The sequence below is a fragment of the Betta splendens genome, chromosome 6 (genome assembly GCF_900634795.4).
Source record: "Betta splendens chromosome 6, fBetSpl5.4, whole genome shotgun sequence".
Taxonomy (NCBI): domain Eukaryota; kingdom Metazoa; phylum Chordata; class Actinopteri; order Anabantiformes; family Osphronemidae; genus Betta; species Betta splendens.
Window position 1 is genome coordinate 12,725,742 of NC_040886.2, and position 23,648 is coordinate 12,749,389.

The following is a 23,648-nucleotide window of genomic DNA, read 5'->3' on the forward strand; positions in this document are numbered from 1 at the left end:
ACTTCCGGTGTAACGTCAAGACCAAAAAACGAAATATCGAAAACGGCACATTTTGAATGTTTTTGAGTGCCTTGTCATTACTTAATTTGTTGTAATATAATTACATAATTGTTTAAATGTATTTTTGTTATGACGCGTCAAGTAAATGCTTCCGCAAACGAAGTGTGAGGTGAGAATTTGGTGTCCTTTCCTTTACCTTTCAGGCAAATCAGTTTATCTGCTGACAGGGTCCGGATAGATATGTGTTTTATCATCACTAGTTACAACGCGGAAAAGACAATTCTAATGATGTCGTATTATCTTTTAGTTGTAGCGAAAGTTGGCTGTACGCAGGCGGGCGGATGAGTTAGAACCGCCTGACAGACAAAACCAGGGCAAATCAGCATGCGACATTCTTGGCTTCTTGTCGTCATGGTTACGAGTACTTGTTGAAGATTTATCGGGCAGAGAAAACTTGTCCGAAGAGTGATGACAATGTGACACACGTCATAAGTCTTATTACTGAATTAAATACAGCATTTGGCAGGAATGTCTGACGCTCTGAAAAACGAAGAGAAAGTGGGAGTAGTTTTAGTTCAGGTAATGTCCAGTATAATTAATGTTCAAATTTTGCTAGTGTGCACTACATTCATCTTTGCTTTCAAATGTGCAGTAATGCGCATAAACCAAACATTTTAGGCTCCCGGGGGCCAAAATGCAGCCAAATATTCACTGAACGTCCCAGTTGTGCATCATAGGTTCAAGATGATCTGAAACAGCTGAAACGCAGTCTTGAGAAAATCAGTGTGAGCGAGAGGGGCACAACGCTGGACCTTCAGGCCCTGGACAACGCCATCCGCAGAACAGAGAGCTGCATCAGGGTGAGGACCACGCTTTCAGTATAAACACTATTATGCCAATATCATACAGATGTAGCTACAGTTTTCTGTCACTTTAAGTAGAAACATGCAGAAGATTATCTGACAACACTGAACAGGCAGTTGTTGGTTCTTCCATGCATTGAAGATGTTCGAAAAAGCACTCTCCAGATTCCCAAATGGTGAGTTGACATGTTGTCATAAATTCAAAGCAACAAGTTAAGACAGTGTTGTAAGCGTCTAGTTGTTAGAACTTACTGACACTGAAAGAGCAGAACACAAAACATGATTTTATTCTAAGAAAATTAAAGTTAAGTAAATGTTTAAACAATCTCAAACGTTTGAATGGTAATGTGCATAAATTACGATGCTGGATATTCTGAAAAACACTTTACACAGGAAACCTTCTCTAGAGACTATTCCAGATGTGTGCCCACAAAGGGAGCCCCTACCAGAACCTTCACCTGGGGAAAAGGTAGGCTACTAGTCTTAACTAGTGGTTAAGAATGTTTTATATTGATTTATATAACAATTTTTAAATGACTTCTCTAAACTCTCAGCACAAATCCACATTAGCCTTTCATTGGCTATGTAATCCTGCTTATCCAAAGAACAGAACCATTATCCACAAGACATGTGGCATAATACTCCCTGATGTCCACAAGAAGAGCACAAATGTAAGTAACCTGACTATAAATATAATAAGTATAAAAGGATTGATATAGGATTAAAGTATACTTACTGTGTGTGCAGACTTAAACTTTGTTTATTCTTGTGGGCGGCAAAGTGTTGTACCACTGTTGCCTCCATTGGATTGAACTCTAATTGAAGGCTAATTAGAGATTCTAAATTGACCGCAAGGCTGAGTGTAAAGCGTGTACAGTACGCACAGCATGCTATAAATCAAGTATCATCTGGTATTTTCAGCTTTTTTAGTTGTGGAGGAGCTTAGGGCATCACACCTACTGGAGAATTCATTGATCAAAGTGCAGAATCTTAAATTATAATCAGAATGATACATAGTCCTTCTGTTATTTGCTTTAGCGCAGTGGTAAATTGATTCTTGTGTCCAGAGTCTTTGTTGATATTAATTGTATTATAGAACACGCGCCTCAGGAAAATTTTGATTAGGACTTATTGTAGCACCTTTCCCTGGTTACTCACGCTCTTAAGTCCTGGAATAGACACCTTCATACTTCATGCTGGAGTGAAGAGTGATGATACAGGTTTGCTTTAATAGAGACTTCAAGTCTCATGCTCAGAGAGACAGTGACATAAAGGTCACTTGGCTTAGTGATGACAGCGAGCACTTGTCACGGCAAACAAATTAATCTTTGCAAAGGTCGACATTAGTTTTAGATATCTTTTACAGTTTTTCAATATGTTTTGGGGATTTATAAATGAAATGAGAAATAGAGGCCAAGGCTGTCAGTCTGATATAGGAAAGATGGAAGTTCTGGCTGCAGAAAGCGGAAAGCAGCAGATTGCAGCACATCAGCATTCTTCTAAAGAAACAGGCGCCTGATTGCTGTGCTATGGGCTACTGGTTTACAGCTGTCTCAGGACAGAAGCGGGTACCTGGTCCAGCATGCCAATAAGACAGCCGTAGCTTCCCCAACTGCTAGCTACTGGCTCTCTGCCTGCTGCCTCCTGCAACTCCGACTAGTTCTTCTCCACTCCGTATGCTGTGCCAGAGAATGAGCTTTTGCATTTTAGCAATTTTCCAAAAGGTGCCACCTTTTCCCAGCCCAGTATGAAACAGATGTGTGCCTTTGAGGGGAGATTGTCCCAGCACCTGGCTCATACCTGTGGTCTGTCAGAGAACTCAGTGGTTTGAAGAGAACGAAGGAGAGGACATCAGGTGACAAGTCTGGATGATTAGTAGCACAAACTTTGTTTTTTGAGTAATGAGACATCTGAATCTAATTGTGAATACAAAAAAGTTGTGGTTACCGCCAATGTATCATCCCGTTTAAATGAAGACAGAAAATCAACAATTACTGTTTCATTAGCATGCATTTAAAGGTCACGATGAAAGACTATCCAGAAGTGTGTTACATCCTTGTCTAAAAAAATTCCCCGCAGCCTCAACTGGTTTTAAGCTGGAGTTCCTGCCTAAAGTATGGTTCATGTAGACAAGCCTCACGTAGGTTTATAGTAATAAGCAATAAGGAGGAGTACAGTAAGCAACCATTGTACTGTTGTATTAGTATCAGCCCTCTGCTTTTCTTCATATCACCTAGCAGTATGTTTTGTATACAGTATGATGTCTGAATCTGTTTCCCTCAGAAAAGAATTCACAGAGTCTTCACTGGTTCGATGGTGAGGGGTCAAACCATTGAACCTAAAGGCAGCTGCAACCTGGCGATACCTGAAGAAGATGCTGGGATGGGTAAACGGACCTGCTAACTCATCACTGCTGCCTCCGTTACACTTCCTACACAGCATCACGTCTTCTAAATGGACTTGTTTTATTTCCCCCTTTCATTCTAGCGTCAGATAGAGGTTTGCTTCACATGTCAGTCCAGCACAACACTGTTGTTCTTCACACCAGAGAGGATCCACACACTCTGAAGACAGGTCAGTGCTTCAGCACTTCACCGAATGTCCTAAACATTTTAAATGGTCCATGCTCTTGTAAGCTAGAAGAAAGAAATCCTCCCTGATAAATACTGAAACACTGAAGATGCCGTGATCTTCGCTCTGTCTCTGCTGCAGTAGCGGCAGCTCCAGTACCACTGGATTCTACACTGATTATACAGATGAGACTGTTTGTGACTTTAGATGTTATCAGATCAAAGTCCAGGCGTCCTAAGAAGCTGAAATGGAAAACAGAATCAAGATCCACCCGTGACAACGAATACTCCCCCCTCTGGATGACCATGACGCCGCCACCCTCCACAGCGTCCAAGAGCATGGACCTTGGTGGCACGATGCAGGACGACAATGATTTCCCTAAAAGCCCTCAGGTGTGAAAAATATTTCATTGCTCTAAACTGCATTTTCAAAGTGTAGGTGACCTCCAACCAGTTGCACTGTGTCTTCTAGAATCCGCCTGCATTGTGTTCTCTGCGTGCCAACAAATATCCCTTCATCATCATAAATGGAAGAATCAACCACATGGCACCAGATTTCTGTCACTTCAGGCAGAGCTTTAGTTTGTGCTGGAGCGTGGTGGTGGACCCTCTGGAGGCTCTGAAAAGGCTGCTCAGGAACTTCGCGGTGCCTCTTGCCAAAGTGAACGGGGAGCGGCTGCTGGAGTTCGGCCACGGCTGGGATAATGACTGGAGGAAGGATCCTCCAGCAAACAGCCTCCTCTTGGTGCTTGAAAACTGGAAGGAGGTGCTGGATCTGGTTTCACGCCCAGGTCAACGCTTCAAGGGAGAGGGAGGCACGGAGGCAGCTGCCATCCACATTCAGTCCTGCTGGAGGCGCCATGTCGCCCGCACAGCCTACTCGAGCCACTGTCGGCGCAAGTGGGCGGCGGAGACCATCTCCATGTCATGGTTGAGGCACGCTCGCATGCGTCACGTCAGAAAAGCCCTGCAGGCACGGCGTTTTAGACAGCTAGAGAATTACCGCAGCCGAGCCCAGGTGATGTTTAACATCTAAATCTCTCTCGCTTATTTCTCCTTTTCCTTTCTCATCTCAGTTTCAAAAGTGTATTTTCTCCAAAACAAACCACTAGTGTTTTTTTACAACGGCCTCTACTGCCACTGTGCAAATGAAATTCAGGGATTTTTAGCATCTTTACCTAAAATATATTTTAGTTCTACCAATTTCCATTAAACACAAATGATCTAAAACCAAAATTAAACCAAGCCCATATAATTGCATTATTTTAATCACACTACCAAAGAATGAGTCGGAAAAAAAGAGCAAGTAATAACACCAATACGGTGAGAGACTCATGAACAAAATCAAACCACAAAAGAGGAAAAATATTAATACACTGATTATGAGAGCTACTAACAAGGAAAGTTTTTACTGCTGCTGTGTTAAAGGACATACCATAAAATAGTAACACTAACCTTTTATTTAAGACTAGGTCAATTTAGGCAATCTTAACACATATTTCTAAATAGTTTAACTTCCCCCTGACATGCTGCACATTTTCACGCTCTGTAAATGTTTCCTCTGTTCAGCACAGATGTCCTGTCTGTGCTGTCATCTGAGCTGAGCATCTTTAAAAGCTCTGACACATTATTAATTAGTGCCTACAAGTTCATTTAGTTTTAACATCATTGTGTGTGTATACATGCACTAAATGTATGTTCTTACTCTTTAAACATTTATACCATGTTAATTAAGCCTGCTAATCTTCCCCTGGCAGTAGCATCATGTACCTTGCAATCTGAATTAATTGGGAGATGTTTCTAAAGTAAACGCTTTATTTAATTAAGGTGGTATTTTATGCTTGGTTTGCTTCTGTTAGCCCAGAGAGAGATTGGCTTGATGTGTTTCAGCAATGCAATGGTGTGATGATTTGTGTGTGCGTGCGTGTCGTGCGTGTATGTACACGCTCAGACAGTCTCCTCTCTGATCACCCCCTTCCTCCATCCACAGCATCTGGCAACCAACTGGAAACACATCCAGTCCTCCAAGAGGACCATTATCCACATCCCTTCATTAGGTAGCTTTCTATGCCTGGTACACACACACACACACACACACACACACACACACACACACACACACACACACACACACACACACACACACACACACACACACACACACACACATCTGATCTCGCAGCAGTCATCCCCTGTCTCACCACTCTGCTGCCCCAGTCTGTGGCCTTAGTGGAGGCACTCTGTTATATTCAAATGGCTCTCTGCAGGAAAGCACTCAAAGGATGATGACAGTCCCTATGCCAGGGAACTGAACAATTTAGTCTCAATCGGCATTTAATTTGCAGATTAAGCAAATGAAAAGCCATTATGTTGAATATTTGCAAGAGACACAAAGGTCTTATTTTATTGCTGGGTAACGCACACACATGCACACAAAACAGAATCTGGTCTTGTGTTTTTTCACCAGACAGAGTTCAAGCTATGATCTATTCTTGTTCTAATTTCACCATCGCGCTCACATTTAGACTGTAATCAGGCGTGCGCATTATAAATCATTGAGCGATTGTCTAAAATTATTAGGCCTAATTACTAGCAGATGGAATGCTTTATTTGCACTTGGGGTGGCTACAGAGAGTGCTGTGTGAGCAAGGATAATTAGAAAGTTGAACCCCATTGTTGTTAATTAGCATGAATCCAATCATTTAATTACCTTGATTCAGTTAAGGATTCTCTCTCAGGCAGAAATCCAGACAGACATAGAGAGAAATCCTGGAGATATCACTGGTTGTAGCTCAGCGTTGGCTGGACATGATGCAACAGGGACCCCAGAAAACAACAGACTCCACACCTGCTAGTTATTACACTTGATGTCACTATTATGGTGTCATTAGTTTGAAGTGTCCCACCTCGTAGTAGTACATACTTCTGAGGATACTTGTATCTTTCCACCAATTTTGAATAAAACCAATTAGGGAATATATGAATCTGTCTTTGAAAGCCTTTCACAACTTTGACCTTGTTCTGACAGGATTGTCTCAGAGACAGCGACTGAATTTAAGAGGATTTGACATTTTGCAGAACATCCAAATAGGCAGACTGTGTGATATTAAAGGTAACAACCTTCTCCAGCCACATCACCAAGAACACATATCAAGTGTTGCTTTACTGTAAACATGTAATTTATAAAAGTCACTGTTCTATTTTTAGATGAAAACGTGGAGGTGATCTATGTTTGTTCCCAACATCTGGAGGAGGACATCTTGCAGTATTACACTAGGCTCCTGAACGGGGTCTCACATGAGTCTGATACTGAAACTACGGAGGTTCCAGTCTCCAGGCGCTTTGTTGTCCTCACCCCAGAGGCTCTACATTATTTCCCTGTAAGGTCTAAAAAGGCATTCATATAGTGTGACACATTTCACAAAACAATAGCTGTTTTTTAGCCAGATCAGAGAAATTAGCTGTTTTACTTTGGACTGTATTTTACCAACTCTCCTCTAGAGGGTACTAAATAGGATTGTTACCACATGCTAGAACTATACCCCGTGTTTGTCTCAAAGCAAACACATTAGAGCTATACAAAGGAAAATATAATTAAAATACATTTAATTATCTGTAGCTGGTGTTCAGTAAATCATCAAGCTCCATATTAGTTGATTTAATTACCTGTTTATTCTTTCTTACAGCTGTATTTTCAATTATTTAAGTGGATGAAATCAAATGCTTGCCATCCTATCTTGTATTCCTATCTATTCTATCCGCCATTTTAAATCATTACGCACTAGATTAAATGTGCAACATGACATGGTCTTCTTCATTTCTTTCTATTGATTTTCCTGCTGTTTTGTTGTTACACTGTGCCAGACGTGTTGTTGAGATGAATCACTGCTACCCATGGCTGGCAGTGCATTCTGCCAGTGACAGAAGGGATAATTCCATGTGGATCAAATAAATACAGATGTGAAGTAATTAGTTGTATTCCCAAGGAGCTCATTGCTAGCACACATTAAAGATGTGAAGGATAGAGGAGGCCTCCCACAGGCAGCTTTTATCAATTCAACCTGCTGGAATCCAGGAGAGGTCAAAACCCTGCTGGCTGTTACAATAATAGATCTGTTGTGTGTACACAGTTATAAATCAGGTCAAGAAACAACCCTCGAAAGAGATACTGACAACTCTCTCCATTTTTCTCTTCAAGACCCATAACATGTGCCTGTCTACACTGCTGAAGTACAGTCCTTGTACGCTGACTCGCATCAAGAATCTCATCCGGGGCAAACAGGCCTATATAGTGGGTGGAGTGACCCACGCTGATGACCTGGCCGTGGCCGATGAGCTGGGGGTGCCCGTCTTGGGTCCGGAACCGGGCATTGCACGGCTCTACAGCACTAAGTCTGGAGGGAGAAGGATGTTTACGTGGGCAGAGGTTGACGTGCCCCCTGGTCAAGGCGGGATCTGCTCGCTGAACCAGGTCAGGGATCAAAAACACAAATGCGTATTTCCGCTCCAGCACAACATGAAGTGTTTCGACAGCGCCAGAAAAAAGAACTTTTTTTAAATTTTACCTTAGGCTGTAATTAACATATTGCTTAGTGTGTCATTTCTGTGTCTTTCTCATTGTTTAGCTTCATGAAACACTGGCTGAGCTCATGGCTCAGAACCTCGACGTGAGGCGCTGGCTCTTTAAGATGGATTCTGAGCGCGGTGCTCGTGGCACAGCGTTCTGTGATACGTGCCATCTTAACTGTCATAGCTGGGCCCTTCAGGAAGCCCGTCGCTGTGGACCCGACTTATGGAACACCAGATGGGTTCAGGTAAAGATTGGAGTTAGGCAATTACGTCACCCTTCTCAGTTCAAACTGTGCAAACACTCATTTTAGTCACCTACTTGAAATCATTTATTATTTTTTTTAAGGTTTATTTTTTTCATTCATGTATTCACTTCCTGTAATACTTCTCGTTGTTTACTGATATTATTATTCTTCTCGTGACAAAAACAACTAGACAAGTTTTTTGTTTTTAAATTAGGCTCACTTCTGTAATTGAATAAGCAAAAACATAGGTCACAGTGAGTTCAAAACTCATAGTTAAGTCTCCTAATGCATAATGCCTTTAGAGCCATGGAACATCAAATCAGCTCAAAATACGTGTATTTATTCACACGGTCATTATTCATTATCTACACACATCAGCTGTCACTGGAGAACAAAAGCTGGTCAAATTATAGCTCACCTGTTAATGTGTGCAGAATAGGGTCACACAAATTTACACATAATTTCATTTTAATTAGAGATTTATTTTAAATGTCAGTGTCAAGAAACTGAACACTGTTGAAGAAACTAAAAATGACCTGTTGAAAATTTAGCAAATGCTTTTATATTGGCAAAATAGTATATAGAGTATATAATCTAGAGTTAGGAATGTGGCTTTTTAGTTATTTAATCAAATTTCAGCTTTTATTCATCTTCCAAAAACAAATCCAAATTTCACCTTACGACCAAAATTAAAAAATGCGTGAGTGTTTTTTCCATTTAAGTCAGATTCAAACTGCACACAGCTTCTGAGCCCCTGGCTCTTATTTCTCATATGCTTACAAAGTAGCCTTTGATTTTCTGTCATGTGTTAATTACCGCATTTTGCCATTTAACTGGGAGCTTTGTGTAAACTAATTACAGGCTAATGATTGTGGGCTTGAAGCACAACGATTTTACTTTTTATTTCATCTGAAAGAACAGCAGTCATCTCAAGCTTCTTATTGCTCACTCCGCTTTGTTCCTATTAGCTTGTTCTTCGATTCATAGAGCATGTGTGGTGCAGGGCTGTAATTGTTGTGGCATCGGGGCTGTTAATTATGGCAGAGAGTGGCTGAGCCACAGCCAAGGTCCATAATGGTGGCTGAGGCAGCACAGGAAAGTAAATGGGGTTTGTTTCACCAGCTGGGGTACCGTGGAGAGAGACAAGTGCCGAGGCCCCCAGTGTAGGCTGACAGCCTCGGGGCTTCTGGGCCATATGGACACAACACTTTAACTGGCCTTTATTCTACACCTTGCTCTTTTAATCAAAGCAAAGCCCACATCCTGTGCTCTTTATTGCATGATTTTTGGTACGACATTATTTTGCCTAAAATATACCACGTCCTCCCATCCATGTTTGTGCTCGTGTTTATGGATGATGGCAATTTGGCTCTGAAAATACACAACGTTGTTGATGATAAGTTAAATGAATATTTGATATTAGCTAGTATCTATTTGATGTCATCTTTGACATAAAACTCTAGTAAGATTTTAAACACGGAAGCATATTTTCAACTATTGTGCTCATTATAGCACTTTGCAAAAAGTAGTCAAATTGCAGTGACACCTAGTGCAGACACATATTCTCACATTCTTTAATGTTTGCATGCATTTAAGCATTTGGTTAATACATGTTTAAAGGTATGTTTATGAAAATTGCAGGATGTTTATTAAATATTCATGTAAATACAAATGACTAAGTTAACCACTTAATATTTAAAATTTAACAGCTCTGTGCAACCATTGTTGTTTACCACATACAGTATGACTAATAAGTGATGATTAAAGCCTTGTGTCTGGCAATGCAATCTGATTATTAATTTAGCCTAATAGTCAGTATAAATGTAGGAAGGCCTTCATAGAACACATTTATTACTATTATTATTATTATTTTATTGTTGCAGAAAAATACCATGAGGGCTTTCAGGATATCAAATATCCAACTATCAGATTTTCCAGCTATACAAAAGAAAACCTAAAAGGGAACAAGGAGGAATCGCATCCAGATCACACAAGCTTTTACAGACGTCTGGGAGATTGTTTTCTTCTCTAAATATTGAGGCACACAGCCTCCAGCACAATGTTTCAGCCTGCAGAAAGCCCCCAGGCGTCTTTTAGAATTTACACAGAAAGAGGTTAAAGATATGTAGATGTGCACCCATGCAGTGCCTCAAGGGGAGCACACACACACTCTTAAGCAGTCACACAGCTTGCGTACGGGTCATTAGGCACAAGAGGGTAAAAATTACACCTAATAGCGTCAACAGATGGAGTTCCTTTTTCACGCTGTGTACAAACAAATCTTGAGCAACACCTTATTTAGGTTAAGTTTGTCAACTAAATGGTTCATTTGATAATCACTACCACAGAAGAGAGAGGCGTTTTATGCAGAGGCTTTCTGTCTAAATACTGGTTATTCTGTTTTTGCGTGAAGGAATTTAAACCTCTGTTAACCTGAATTTGCTCATACAGGACTCCTAAAGTACGTTGTTTGTTTTGGGCTCCATTCATTCTGACTTTGAACAGATGTTATTAGCTTCGCACTGTTTCAACCAGTGCTGAGATCAATACGAGCCCTGCTTTCAACACAGTGTTAGGCTTGGTTTATATTTCCCTCTTTCCAAGTAATAGATAGATGACGTGAAAATCACAGACAGGACACATGTGTGCTACTTATGACCATTACTTGGCTTTAGGTGGACAACAAGCAAAGCTTGAATCCTATCATGGGGCACTATGCGCAGTTTAAGTCCAAATAATTTATTGCGAAATGCGGCTCTTTATTTCCGTCCCATCCTGCTGTTCTTCTGAACTGCATAGGCAAAGTCCTGGGGTGAGCCTGCTCTTCCGTTGAAAATGACGACCGTTCCCTTACACTTTTTGCCGCACCATTGTGTGCTTTATGGTTTGTATAGGGGGAATCACTGTGTAGCATTTGACCTCTCCTCTTACAGTACTTGAATATGATGATGGCTGCTACATGACTGGAATATCAACACGAGCTCCAGTCCTATCTCCAGTGCCGCACCACAGCATATGCTCAAAGCAAACATTTCAATCACGCCTCGGGACGTTTTCACGCATTTAATTGTGTGTGATTAAACTTTGGTCTGATGGTCTTACAGAGATATTACAAAACATACAGTAAGCACTCAATTCTGGTTTAATACTGTATGTAGGTGTATAAAATGACTTAATGTTGATGACTGTGTGTAGAATTGTCGAACTTTACAAGACGCCTAAAACTAAAGTTGGATATTAACAGCATAATTAAGTGCTGAAACCATTATGGCATTTCCTAGTTACAGAAACAAGAGTGATATTGATCCCAGTCAGGCCCAGATTGATCCCCAGATAGATGGGTTAGCTTAGGTATTCATCAGCTGCCCAGTGGAGAGAGTTGTTATTGAGGGCAGGTGCTGTCTCTGTGGCTGTGAGTTAAAGCCATTAGACTCTCGAGGCCTTCTGATAATAGGCTGTCACTCACAGATAGACCCTCCCGCGGTCTCCATCAGACAGTCACGTAGAAATTGAAGCAGCCACCAAAGGTCTCAAGGATAACAAGCAGTCACTGGAGTCAAGGGCATTTCCAATAATGTGGTCGACACCTCGAAAGCTTTGATAATGGAACAAAATAAAGCAGCCAGGACTTGTTATTGGCTTGGTTTGAATTAACAAACACACGTAATGCCCTCATACTGTACAGTATCTGTCACTAACTTATTTTCGGTCGAGCCCTAACCTACAGTGTGCGCCTTCACCTTCTCTCTGTAGGAGTCTGTGCTGCTCAGATATTTAGATGAGATCCCAGAGTGGCTGGCCTGCTATGCCCGACCTGCTAAAACCTCCTGCTATCCCAACTGGACCTGCTTCCTGAAGACCTTCCTCCGGCAAGGTCAGACGCTCATTGTCAGGCGCTCAGTGCAAGTCACCGGCAGATACAGCGCTTTAAAACCCCTAGTCATTCCCTTTGTCCTTTCTTTCTCTCGGATGTTGCCGGTAAATAAGTAGTTTTCACATAACTTGGCTGTTAAACAGGTGCTGTTTGTTTAACAGAGCCTGAGAGAGTGTCAGACGCTGTATCACGGCTAATGCCTTGTGTCTCCAGGCGGCGTGGTGGAGGCCTACCCACCTTCAGACGGTGTCACCTGTCTGACAGTGGATCTGCTGCTGGAGCCTGGGGGGGAGGTGACCATGCTGTCCTGTGGAGACCAGCTCCGCGGCTCGTGTCAGCTGGAAACCGTTGGCTCCACTGTTCCTCAGACCTCTGTGCACCCAGAGACGCTGCGTTCCATCTGCATGCGCGTGGGCCGGGCTTGTGTGCAGCGCCTCATTGTAGGATATGTCTCCTTGGACCTGGCTACCTTTGTGAACCACATCACCATGGAGCAGAAGGTGAGAAACGACAATCTTAGATTTGGTCAGGGTGTTGCAGCACATGGCATCTAAGCGCCGCGTTTTACCACAGTGGTGAAAGATTGATTTTCAGCCTGGATCAGAGATCCATTTGAGTAGAAAGGTGTCTACCATACTGTCCCCCAGGGATCTGGAAAACAGCAAGGCAAACAGTGGGCATAGGGCCCAAATGTGTGACAGGCCATCTGATAAAGTGTCAGCTTTTATTGTGTCCATACACTGATTCCACCATTTAAGTCCTGCCCTTTAACCTCACCAAGCCGAGAAATTCAGAGGCACCTATCTTTCACACAATAGGTCATTCTAAAGTGATTTGGTAGCTTCACAGTGATGCCCTGTTAGTGTTTAACCTCTGCCTGGTTACCTGCAGTGGTCTGTTGAAATCTGTCTTTTTATTAGAGTAAGACACCATCGAAGCTCTATGTCATTTGTCAGGATTAAGTTTTGTTGAAAACAACGTGATTTATGATATTGGAAATGGACTGGTTTATGATGGTTTAACCTCTGCTCCTAGTATGTGGCTACATTGACTGACTATTGATTCAAAGCTGTAAAATAAAAAGCTTTGTGTGTATTTTGGTCTATAAAATAAGTGTAGAAAGCTACTTTACAATACAAAAGGGCCTGAACTAGGAAAGAGAAAGTGTTCTGATCTTCAGTAATATACAACAATTTGTCTTGTATATTTTCCCAATATTTCAGTAAATCTCTCCTATATGTTTTTCTTTGACTGCTAAAGTTTAATTAAATAATTAATTAGGTTTAGGCTTGTGTTTATATTTAAGTCCATGTTAAAAAGAAAAGGAGGCAGAGGAGACACAAGGTAAGCCACACTTGCCACTAGAGGGTAGTATGTTATGGATGAGTTGGTAAAGGTGTGAGAACAAAGCAGTGATCAGACAATGCATGATAATCTACAAACTTCAAATGTTTTCACCACCTTTAACTAACTGAATCTTAGTTTACTACAGATGCTTTGTTTTCTTTGAGATTATGAATTGATCTAAATAAATATTTATCAATATAATATTACTTTTATTTTTTATTTAGAGATAATAGTTCCAATCTTATACTGATTTGGAGAACAAAAAGATAAAAATTATGTTTTCTAAATTCTGTTGCTTCATGTCAGGATATCATGAAGTCAAACTAAATTGTCATTTCCGTGAGTAATGTGTGTGTAATGTGACACTCAAATCGGACAATGTGCTCCTATACATAACATATACCGGAGCAGGAGCTGAACTGTGTAATGATATAATGACAGCCTTAAAATTAATTTTCAGTTTCAGTGTTGACCTGAAATAGAAAGTGATTCGCTGACAGCATAATTAAGAATGGACTATAAACAGCATGTGCTTCAATAGAGGCAGGAACATTAAAGGCAGATTCCTCCCCGTCTCCCCACACAAAGCTCAGACAGAAGAGAGCCACATGGGCAAACCTGTCTGGATTTAAACATCAATTTAGATTCAAACCTGTTGCTAAAAGCTAGCTACTTTGTTTGATGGGAAGAAGTGGGTCACATATGTTTGCCCTTGCAGTCTTTCCTCACATTGTGGAGCGGTGGGGCCCCAGCTGCAGCATCGGGCTTTTTAATGAAAATGCAAGGCAATAGAAAACAGGTACAATCCAGGCTTACATTTCCTGTGGCTTTGTTAAAAGCGACAATGGGATATTGGACTATGATTTTAGTGAGTCAAGTGAATGGTTCAGCGGACTGTGTCCATCACTCATACCCAGGTATTAACCTGATGCATAGACACTTACACCTGTGCAGTAGAATCTACTGTACATTCTGCAGCAGAACAGTTGGTTTAATTTGGATACGAGCCCACAGTTAATTTGATTATTTTTACACAATATTAAATGTATGGATATTATTTCATGTCCTTGTGGTTTTATACATATTTTAAAAGATACTTAAATAATGTTGGTATTAGAATATGAGTTATTTAATTGCAATATGTCATTTTTAATTTCTACTTGCAAAATTGTTCCTGATCACTAACTAGTGCAATGCATCATTGTAAATATGACTGATGATAAATATGGTTGCATGCTTTCTAAAACAAATACAAAATATATATAGAGAGATGTAGAATCATTAAAACAGTATTTTTCTTTAAAAGGCCATTTATATATGTTTTGTGCGACAGCCCTTTTAAAATATATACAAAATTATTAATAAAAAATGTTTTTATCTAAGCAGATTAGCTATTAATAGATTATTTGACTGGCTGATGATATGCGTATCAAAAATAATTTTATTCTTTTTCAAATATTTTACCTTATATGTGAAGATTTGCTGATTTTAAATGATTCTAAACAAAAATGTTTAGTTTTTCCTTAAAGGTTATATTAATCAATAATTAATATAAATACAGCTTTAACCCTTGTGTTTGGTCTTTGCTTCACAGTATATTTGGATTAAATCCACAATAAAATATAAAGGGGAATTATGGCATATGGTCAGATACCGTTTTCAGTGGAGATAAAGTGGTCAGGTTAGAGAGACTGCAGGCTGCAGACAGGCAGAGATTTGCATTCAGTGGCAGGAGCGTTTACTTTGACAAATAGGAACAGCAAAAGGAGGCAGCGACTGCCACTTAGTTATTAACAACTCCTTCACTGGTGATTTATTTGCCTCTTTTGAATAGAGGGCATAGCTATTAGGTTATTATTGGAAAAATTAGCCCTGTTTAAGCAAAAGGCTACGACCATAGCTGACCCCTTAATATACTTATAATGACGCCATTTACCATACATATCTGAACTTCACTTCCCGTCAGGCCTGAGCCAAACAAACTAGCCCAAGGCAGACTGAGTGAAACGCACAGGGAAGGATCGACTCTGAGCATGTGTCACTCTGCATTACCGACATCTGTCGACCCCGCTATAAACTGTTTTCCTCTCGCTCTGCTCTTAACATGGATAACATTGCATGACCCAGCTCTTTTGAAAGACTTCCAGGTGAAATGCTTTGAAGCTCTGCTTTTTGTCATTATCGTGCTCTTCTCTCCTGTTAAACACAGTTTATGTTGTGTTGTTTGCAGGTGTGGGCCACTGATCTGGACATTACATACAGTGATCAGCTGGCCATGACCCGGATGCTGCTGACGGTGACCGGAGGAGCGCTGAATTTCAGCTCGGGCTGTTTGGAAGTGCCAAATCCAGCGATGGAGAAACGCTGGGAACGCCACGATGCTGCTGAAGTACAATTTACAACTAATAAAGTCATGTGAAATGAGACTTTAGAGAATAATAATTATACCACTGCAGTAATCACAAATATACATCAATATTTTCCTCCTTAGTTTTGTTAAATACAACTAAATGCTGTAATTATGCACTGAGCTCAATTGGTGTTTAGGTGCTGCATTCATTATCATTTTGATTGATGAGCCTAAATAATCAACATATTAATAATTCATATCATTTTCATTATGCATGTGTATGCATGCTTGAACACCTCATCAACCTGGTGCCAGGCCTTGAACAATAGACTTCTTTTATTAGCAGTATGCCTGAGTTTACGCTTGTTAATCTGCAATTGTATTATTTTATCCAACATTCATTTAGTTGGTGGCCTGGTGCTTCAGTGCAGCACTTGAGCCACTGCAGTGGTTAATGGCTTTTGCAGTGGCCATCATTAGGGGCCTGCATATTACAAACACAATTAAATCCCTGTTGGACACTTTTATTGTTGTGTGAGTGTCCTACGCTTGATAACGGCAAACGCAGCCGTCACGGCGAGTTATGGGCTCTCTCCGGAGCTCACGGGGGCTTAGGCCGGTGCTTCACGCGTCCCAAAGGTGTCCCGGAACCACAATATTTTTATCCTCCTGAGCCCTGCCATTTTTAAGTAATCAACTTCTCCACTGGTTTTTCCAGCGCTCACATAACCCGGAATTATTGTCATGCGTGCGTTGAAAAGTCATTTTTTGCATTTGATAATTGAAAATACATTACAGTCACTTGCAGTACAAACTTTGAGTGGCGTCACACAATTAAGCCCATCTTGTGTTGGGCATGTCTTCTAAACGTTAATTGTTCTCCCTACAGTTAATTAAAAAAGACCCAACAGTTTAGCACATGTGCCCCCACACTCATCACTTTTACTAATCACGCACACTCAACAGTGACCCTAAGGCCATGTGCATGGGGTTCAGCCATCTCTGCTCTACCCATTTCATACACATTCCTATTATACATAATCTCCAAGCATATTGAAGAGAAATGTTGTAAACGGCAGCAATCATACGTTGTCTTACAGTCTGGGTGTCATGTCTTTTTTTGTTACAGCCTCCTGTTATCAGCTGTTATGCAGTGATTGGGATCCACTTGTTTCACACTAACCTTTCCATGCTGTACCATTATGTGTTTCTGAAGATGTGCAGGACTCATGGAATAGGATTTAACAGAAAGGTAAAAAGCTGTGTATGTTCTGGCCTTCTTATAACATTTTGCCTTTTGTCATATGTCTGAGTTATTATTATTTTTTGCCTATTTATGATTAAAATTGTAGAGGAAACAAGGCACTGTCTTCGCGTTTTATGACTACAGCGACCGATGCAGCCTTGGAATGATGTAAGTATTTTTTACTGATACAGTATTTTGAAAGTGCAGGGTTCACATCCATAGAAAAAAAAGTCTGTGCCTGTTTTACCCATTTCTTTTACAGTAAAATCGACAAGGCGTAATAAAAACAACAGTAGAGGATTAGGTGGACGTAAGCCTTCACTAGATGGGGGTGAAGACATTTCTTTTAGAGGATTAAGATGCCACCTCTGGCTTTGTAAATCTTACTATAAACTCTAGGAGTTGTTAGGCAGAGGGTTATTTAACATATTTATCACACAAATCCTTTAGCTTACACAGAGCTGTAACAGTTAAATCAAGCTGTGCTCATCCCCCTAAAGACTGAAGATGTTGTCTGCTGAAAGTTTCATTTAACCACCAGCATCAGATGAACAAGGTGATTATTTCTTAACTGGCAACGTGGGGATCATTAGTAAACTCGTTTGTTTGGGGTGTCGTTAATAGGACGGTCTCCGAGAATCTCCAGGGAGCTTTAGTGACCTTTGCTCGGAATCTGTCAGTCATTCATCAGGAGATATCATCCTCTAGAACGCAAGGGGAAACCAATTTCAAGGTATCATGTTAATGACTTAATGATCACTCCCCAGCTATATCACGGAACTTGCATATTTAGTGAATCTGTCAAAATGTTGTCTGTTATTCTAAATGAAAATTTGCCTGACATGGAGGCGGTAACAAGTATTATTTCTAACTTACTTCCTTTGTTTGTTTGTTGGAGGTGTTGATCAAGAACATAGAAGATGTGCTGCAGGTGATGGCTCGGAATAAGCTACAGGCAGTGGAGAACTGCTGCTTAGACAGCTGCTGCACCAATAAACTGTCTCGTGTTTGTTTGTGCCAACTTTAACAGTGACGCATAAAGAGACAAATACTGTCTTGTGCCTAGACAATAGACAGCATCACAACTGATTTATTTCTGTAACACCACTATATTATAAAGCTATTTTCTAACCCGGTAGTGGAAAAAGCACTAAAATTATTTGTGTCAGTGGAATTGTTTCTGGTCCCTTGCTTTATAAATATGTTCTAGAACACAACACAGCAATTTGAATGCATATAATTATGTTATGTGAGATTTGCTTTAAGAGTGTGTGGATTACTTTATCCAGTGTGTTTTCACGTCCCTATCTTTACATTCAGAGGAAGGGTAATTAAATAAAAACAGTTGTAATATCAATGAAAATTAAATATTGTTTGCTTAAATCACACGCAACAACAGCATAGTCTATGTGTTTGTGTGTCTGGTAGCCTTATTGTGGGTTTTTTTTTCACATGACGCTTAATAACAAGCCTGTAATTGCTATTTCTATTGAAGGGGAACAAACAATCGCGTTGCGCCGCTTTTCCAACCGGACGACTTTAGCAGGAGCACCAGGTCAGTGCAGAACACACTGTGATGAATATCCGCACACAATTAGAGTAAAGCTGCTTCTTCTCCAGTGTCATTGTTCTAAATGTGTGTGTAGCGTTGTGTGTGGGTGGATTCTGCCTTTCGCGCTGCCGTTAAACTGATTTCTTGAGATGCGTTGCGTTCACGGCCGATCAGAGAGTGTGAAGTCCTGCTGCTAAAATACGTAGCGCGGCGGAGGGAGCTCGCTCTGCGCTGTGGACATGAAGGAGCTCCTGAGAAAGGCCCACGGCGTCTTCTTGAAGCTCGCTCTGTTTCCCAGCACGCTGGGCAGGAGCGGCACCAGACCCGCTGCGTCTGAGGTGCTCACGTGCCACCTGCTGCAGCGCCACCTCCCCCCGTGGACCTCCTTCTGTGTCCGCTACAGCTCCGTCCTCAACGACCAGTTTGGCCAGTCACACTTTAACTGGGCGGTCCAAGGCTGCAACTATCACATACTAAGAACCGGCTGCTTCCCCTTCATTAAATATCACTGTTCCAAAGCACCTCCCCAGAACCTGGACTTTGAAGACAAATTTTTCACAATGTTAAAAGTGATAAATCTAGGTTAGTAACTGTATTCAACCCACCACTGCTATAGATAATAAATACCTGCATAATTTAGTACTGCAAACGCCACATAATCACCTTCTTTTCATTGCAGGCATTCCTTGTTTAGCTTATGGCATTGGATGCTGGATGGTGGTGGGAGCTGCAGAAACAGTGCACACTAGTGTTGGACCTGTCACAGTGTATTTTGCCTACAAGGAAGAAGAAGGTGCACAGTTTTAAAGACACAAGGAGAGTGTTGCGTGTACAGCTGCTGTATTTACAACATGTGACACCGCTGCTGTTCTGTGCCACTCAGGCTTCCATTGTGTGACTGCATGGGTTCATTTGTATTTAACTATTAAATATTTAAAGTTGCAGTGAAGGAGACGCTTGTGTTTTACAGGGACACAGACTATTTACACACCAACCAGCTTTCAATAAATATGCTGGAAACTTAGGATTTCTCACAGAATAAACCTTGACTTCTGAACCTTAACCTTTAACTTCTGGAGCTTTTTACGTAACTTAATTTAAAATGCGATGACAAACAAGAGCTTCTTAAGCAAAGCAAATAGTAGCATCATTTAGTTCATGCAAATAACCCCAGCTCGTTTGTTTAAAGGTAAATTAGTGATCACTCTCCATGCAACAGATAGTCAATAGTGTTAGAGAAAACCCAGTGATAAGACAGGTCTGATAAAATAGGCTGTAATTACCAAAGTGTGGCCTTTGTGCAGAGACATCTGCATCCTTTCCTTCAGGCCGTCTCTACCTTTGATTTCTGGTAATGTGCTTTGCTGACAAGGCACGCTCGCCTCTGCTGCAGAGCCGTGCTCTCCCCGAGACGCAGGTTGACAAACTGCCATATTGATTTCTTCACCCATCAGCATCGGCGACTAATAGCATTTATCAGCAACCTCAATTTTCTGGCCTTGGCCTCTTCATTTTTAGCAACAATGAAACGGGACAAATCATTTCTTGTTGTACATGTTAATCAATGAACCTCTTGACCTTCTTTGTACTTGAGGGCTGTGATATCGGCCTTTGTCTGCGTGTGATCATCTGAAGCATGTGTGTCCTGTTATGTAAAACATGTCATGCAATGATCATTTAATACAGAAGAGGATCCAAGAGCTGAATGTTTTTGGTGGTTTTGAGGGGACTCTGTTTCTCAGTTTGAACTTAAAGGAGCACGTTCAGCATCACTTCCCCCAGAAACAAAAGCTAACTAAAAAAACTCTCTAACTACTGATTCAGATATTAAAAATCCTAAATTGAATTTGCTCAGTCACAAAACTCTTAAATGCATCTTTTTGTTTCTAAGTTATGTGATGTTTGTACACTCCGTTTTGAAACCTCATGCAGAATTCATGTGCAAACTCCTCTTAAACAGCGTGATGACACCACACTATCTCTTAATCATACTAATTGCTTTGAGCAAGGAACATTTAGACACACTTATGGAAATCGGATCCACAGTATCAGGCTGCACTTAACCCCCCCCCCTCCTTTTATTTCTAGCCCTTCATCAGAACTGAAAGTGTGCATGGGGAATGCTCAGGCAACCATGTCTTAATTACTCATTGACCCTTTGACCCAGGGGTTGCATTGATACCACCGTACAGCCAGACACTATTGCATGAGGTTGCAGCTGACTGCGGCTTTGTGTGTGGCCGTTCCAGGATGATGTGAGGCAGTGAAATCTAAACTGTGGAGCAGGTGAGTACATTGTATTTGTTTTCAGGGCTTCACCTTTGAGTCACTCTAAACTGCAGGGGACAGCACCCCTTCAGCTCGGTGCAGTGGCTCAGCATTACACTCCAAACCTCAGCCACCGCCACTGCAGGCAAATGGCTGCTGTAAATTAACCAAATATATCTGCATTTGGTGGGAGATTGATGCCTTTTAATAGCGGTAGTAGTGGAAATTACCCAAACCACATTTCTTGTGGTAATGAACAAAGAATGAATGCTTGTTTGGCAAGTTTAATTGCATTCTGGAGCTGGTAATAAGTTTTGTCAAGGTGAAATCTTTAAATACTTGTACTGCTTAGAATTTAGGTAAGTAAAGCAAAACAAGTGCTGAAATTGAGTGTAGTGTTGCTGTAAATTGTTAATGTTCAACAGTGAAATTGGTAATCAGCTCGCAAAGACTTGTAATTATCCTCTAATTAGTGCATAATTTTCTTCAGTGTTAAAACAAATAGCACAAACCATGTTCCTCTCCTTGAAAAAGCTGACGCAGCTGATTCCTAAATCAATTATTTAGCAGGAAAGTCGCAGCAGTTTTGTCTCTGTCATACAGATATATGTTGCTTGGCAGAAACAATTACTGCGTGAACAGACCCCTGCAGCTAATGCTGGCGAGGTTATCGTTATTAAGCCGGCGGATCGGCCGCGTCGCGCTGCCTCCGCGATCAGCGGGGGGAACCAGAGCCATCACTCAGATCACTTTAAGGATCACGCTGGAATTACACCTCAACGCAGAGGTGTCAGCCGGCATCGGCGTGGCGTCGCCTGGAAAATGGCACTTTTTGAATTACAAGGTGACAACTGGAACATACAGCTCATTACTTTTCAACCAGAAGCATCTCCACATGCACATATCTGATCAGCTTGCAAAGTATTTTAAATGTGCAGGTCGAGACGCTTTTAGTCGTTTTTAAATCATATTCTGACCTTTTGACCTCTGACCAGTGACTCTTGACTCACAACCTTTTCTAAGGGAAAAGTTACTGAAGCCATTACAAATCTATTATGGCGTATCCCTTCACCCAGGGGATGAGAGGAGCCAGTCATAAGTCTCTTTTACATCCCCCATTCCTCCTTTTTTTTATGACATATTGTATATGTGAGCGTCTATGAGTGTCTGTGTGTGTGTCTGTGTGTGTGTGGGGGGGGGTGTATTGTAAAAGTGCGCCTGCTGTGACAGTCAGCGTTTCCACAGCTACTGTCAGTGGGTGGCTGAAATGTCTTGTCACTCATCTTATCGGGCTCTTCTGCTTCAACACCACTGACAAATGTCACCAGCACTGAAGCCGGCCGCGATTCGAAATACGAGCAATTTCATCAAGGTCTCTAATATTTGATTTGACAAAGGCATGTGAAGGAAGTGCTCGTTTTATGCCGCCAAATTTATATTGTACTTACACTGTGCTTAGATGATGTTGGCGCACTTAACTTCGCTTTTTCTTCCAGTTCAAGTAGGTTATCGTCTTGTTTTTCTTTCCCGTTGATGATGCAGTGTGATGTTCACTTCATTCATACTTAATGCTTACACTGTTGACATTAAGAGAGTAATGGATTTTAATAGTTTTTCCACGACTTATCGGGAAGAGTTAAATGAACTATCCGTTTTTATTATATATTATACAGTATTTAAAGTTTCAGCTCATTAAAAAACAGACGCCCTGCACACCCCCCCAGGCTGTCTTTTACCCCCCACCAGCATGCAGTCAGGCTCCTCTAGCCACAGGCTCTGCTTGATCTGTTTTCCCTGAGTCAAAATTGAAATACTCAGAAATATTTATTTATTTGTTTATGCCTTTTCTTTTTATAAAGCACCGCCTAATGTCTTTGTAGCTTAAACAAGCGGCAGCAGTGGATCAGCGTAAAGGGGATAATGCTTGTTTTTGTTTGACTGATATAATTTGTTATGTTGCATATATATTTTATCAGTTGAAGACAAAAAAAACCTTATAACAGAAATACTGCGTGTACCTTATTTTTTGCACCAGCACAGGCCCTTTGTGTTATTCCATTGCTCTGCTTCTTACTTGCACAATAAGCACCAACCTGCACAACAACTGAACGCTAGACTGGGGATTTATATTAAATACACTGATACCGAAGCTGCATACAAACATGGAAATGGAATAAATCAATTTTGTTCCCAGAAATGCTTCACATACTTTTTGATGCAGCGTGATCTCCAATCTTTCTGCAAATGAGCTGCAGTCCCTTGTAATGGTTTCTGCTCCTCGTGGGAGGCCGGTGTCTGAGAAAAGCTGCTGATTGAGGGGGAAATGTGATACAGGTGTAAAGCAGACTTGATAGGGGTCTTACATGAGGGTTATGCATTTTAACAGTGATATACATACTGTTACATATTTATCAAAGAATATGGAATTTGCTGGGTCGACTCTTTCTGGCCTGCAGAGATTTGTAGGTTTCTGCTAGAGTGTTGTTAATTCTGGCAGAGAGGCATGCTATTATGTTGAATTAATAGGAATTAAGGGTTTAAATTGGTTAAGTAACCACTTCATTAATCGTGAGTGGATTGCTGCGTGTGAGAGGTTTATAGGTGGCGTAGATCAGCATCTCGATGAAAGACGAGGAGGGAGTTCTGAATCAGAAGTAATGGACTCCTGGAAAACAGACATCAAATTATAATCAGAAAAAATACATAAACTGCAGAAACTGCTTTTATGTGACTCACTGGTGCAACAAAATAGTGGTAACGTTTA

At 41.0% G+C, this 23,648-nt stretch overlaps 2 protein-coding genes across 5 annotated transcripts; both read left to right on the plus strand.

Annotated features, from left to right (window-relative positions):
• The first annotated feature begins 30 nt into the window (after nucleotides 1-30).
• Nucleotides 31-18,234, plus strand: iqch (IQ motif containing H). 4 transcript variants are annotated; one of them, XM_055509702.1, is made up of 21 exons: nucleotides 31-169; nucleotides 738-860; nucleotides 942-1,039; nucleotides 1,257-1,332; nucleotides 1,418-1,534; nucleotides 3,147-3,249; nucleotides 3,351-3,437; nucleotides 3,642-3,826; nucleotides 3,906-4,451; nucleotides 5,424-5,490; nucleotides 6,462-6,545; nucleotides 6,641-6,813; nucleotides 7,632-7,904; nucleotides 8,059-8,247; nucleotides 12,001-12,121; nucleotides 12,335-12,621; nucleotides 15,699-15,857; nucleotides 16,948-17,070; nucleotides 17,171-17,232; nucleotides 17,689-17,797; nucleotides 17,963-18,234. In XM_055509702.1, exons 1-21 carry the CDS (start codon nucleotides 146-148, stop codon nucleotides 18,089-18,091), a joined length of 3,135 nt encoding a protein of 1,044 aa, XP_055365677.1. In that variant the 5' UTR covers nucleotides 31-145; the 3' UTR covers nucleotides 18,092-18,234. The 4 variants fall into 4 exon arrangements, with proteins under 4 accessions (XP_055365677.1, XP_040927133.1, XP_029009787.1 ...); XM_041071199.2 differs by lacking the exon at nucleotides 31-169 and adding an exon at nucleotides 200-579 and having other exon boundaries at nucleotides 725-860; nucleotides 1,271-1,332; XM_029153954.3 differs by lacking the exon at nucleotides 31-169 and adding an exon at nucleotides 200-579.
• A 339-nt stretch (nucleotides 18,235-18,573) lies between these two features.
• On the plus strand, nucleotides 18,574-19,679 carry c6h15orf61 (chromosome 6 C15orf61 homolog). The gene is made up of 2 exons (XM_029154906.3): nucleotides 18,574-19,198; nucleotides 19,296-19,679. The coding sequence occupies exons 1-2, from the start codon at nucleotides 18,856-18,858 to the stop codon at nucleotides 19,421-19,423; spliced, it is 471 nt and encodes a 156-aa protein (XP_029010739.1). The 5' UTR covers nucleotides 18,574-18,855; the 3' UTR covers nucleotides 19,424-19,679.
• The last annotated feature ends 3,969 nt before the right edge of the window (nucleotides 19,680-23,648 follow it).

What these genes read in the sequence shown, in the direction of transcription:
- iqch (XM_029153954.3), top strand. Translation starts at nt 529, where the DNA reads ATGTCTGACGCTCTGAAAAACGAAGAGAAAGTGGGAGTAGTTTTAGTT. An exon ending in TGAAGAAGATGCTGGGATGG is followed by an intron (nt 3,250 to 3,350) that starts GTAAACGGACCT and finishes CTTTCATTCTAG; the next exon opens with CGTCAGATAGAGGTTTGCTT. An exon ending in AAGGGGAAACCAATTTCAAG is followed by an intron (nt 17,798 to 17,962) that starts GTATCATGTTAA and finishes TGTTTGTTGGAG; the next exon opens with GTGTTGATCAAGAACATAGA.
- c6h15orf61 (XM_029154906.3), top strand. Translation starts at nt 18,856, where the DNA reads ATGAAGGAGCTCCTGAGAAAGGCCCACGGCGTCTTCTTGAAGCTCGCT. An exon ending in GTTAAAAGTGATAAATCTAG is followed by an intron (nt 19,199 to 19,295) that starts GTTAGTAACTGT and finishes TTTTCATTGCAG; the next exon opens with GCATTCCTTGTTTAGCTTAT.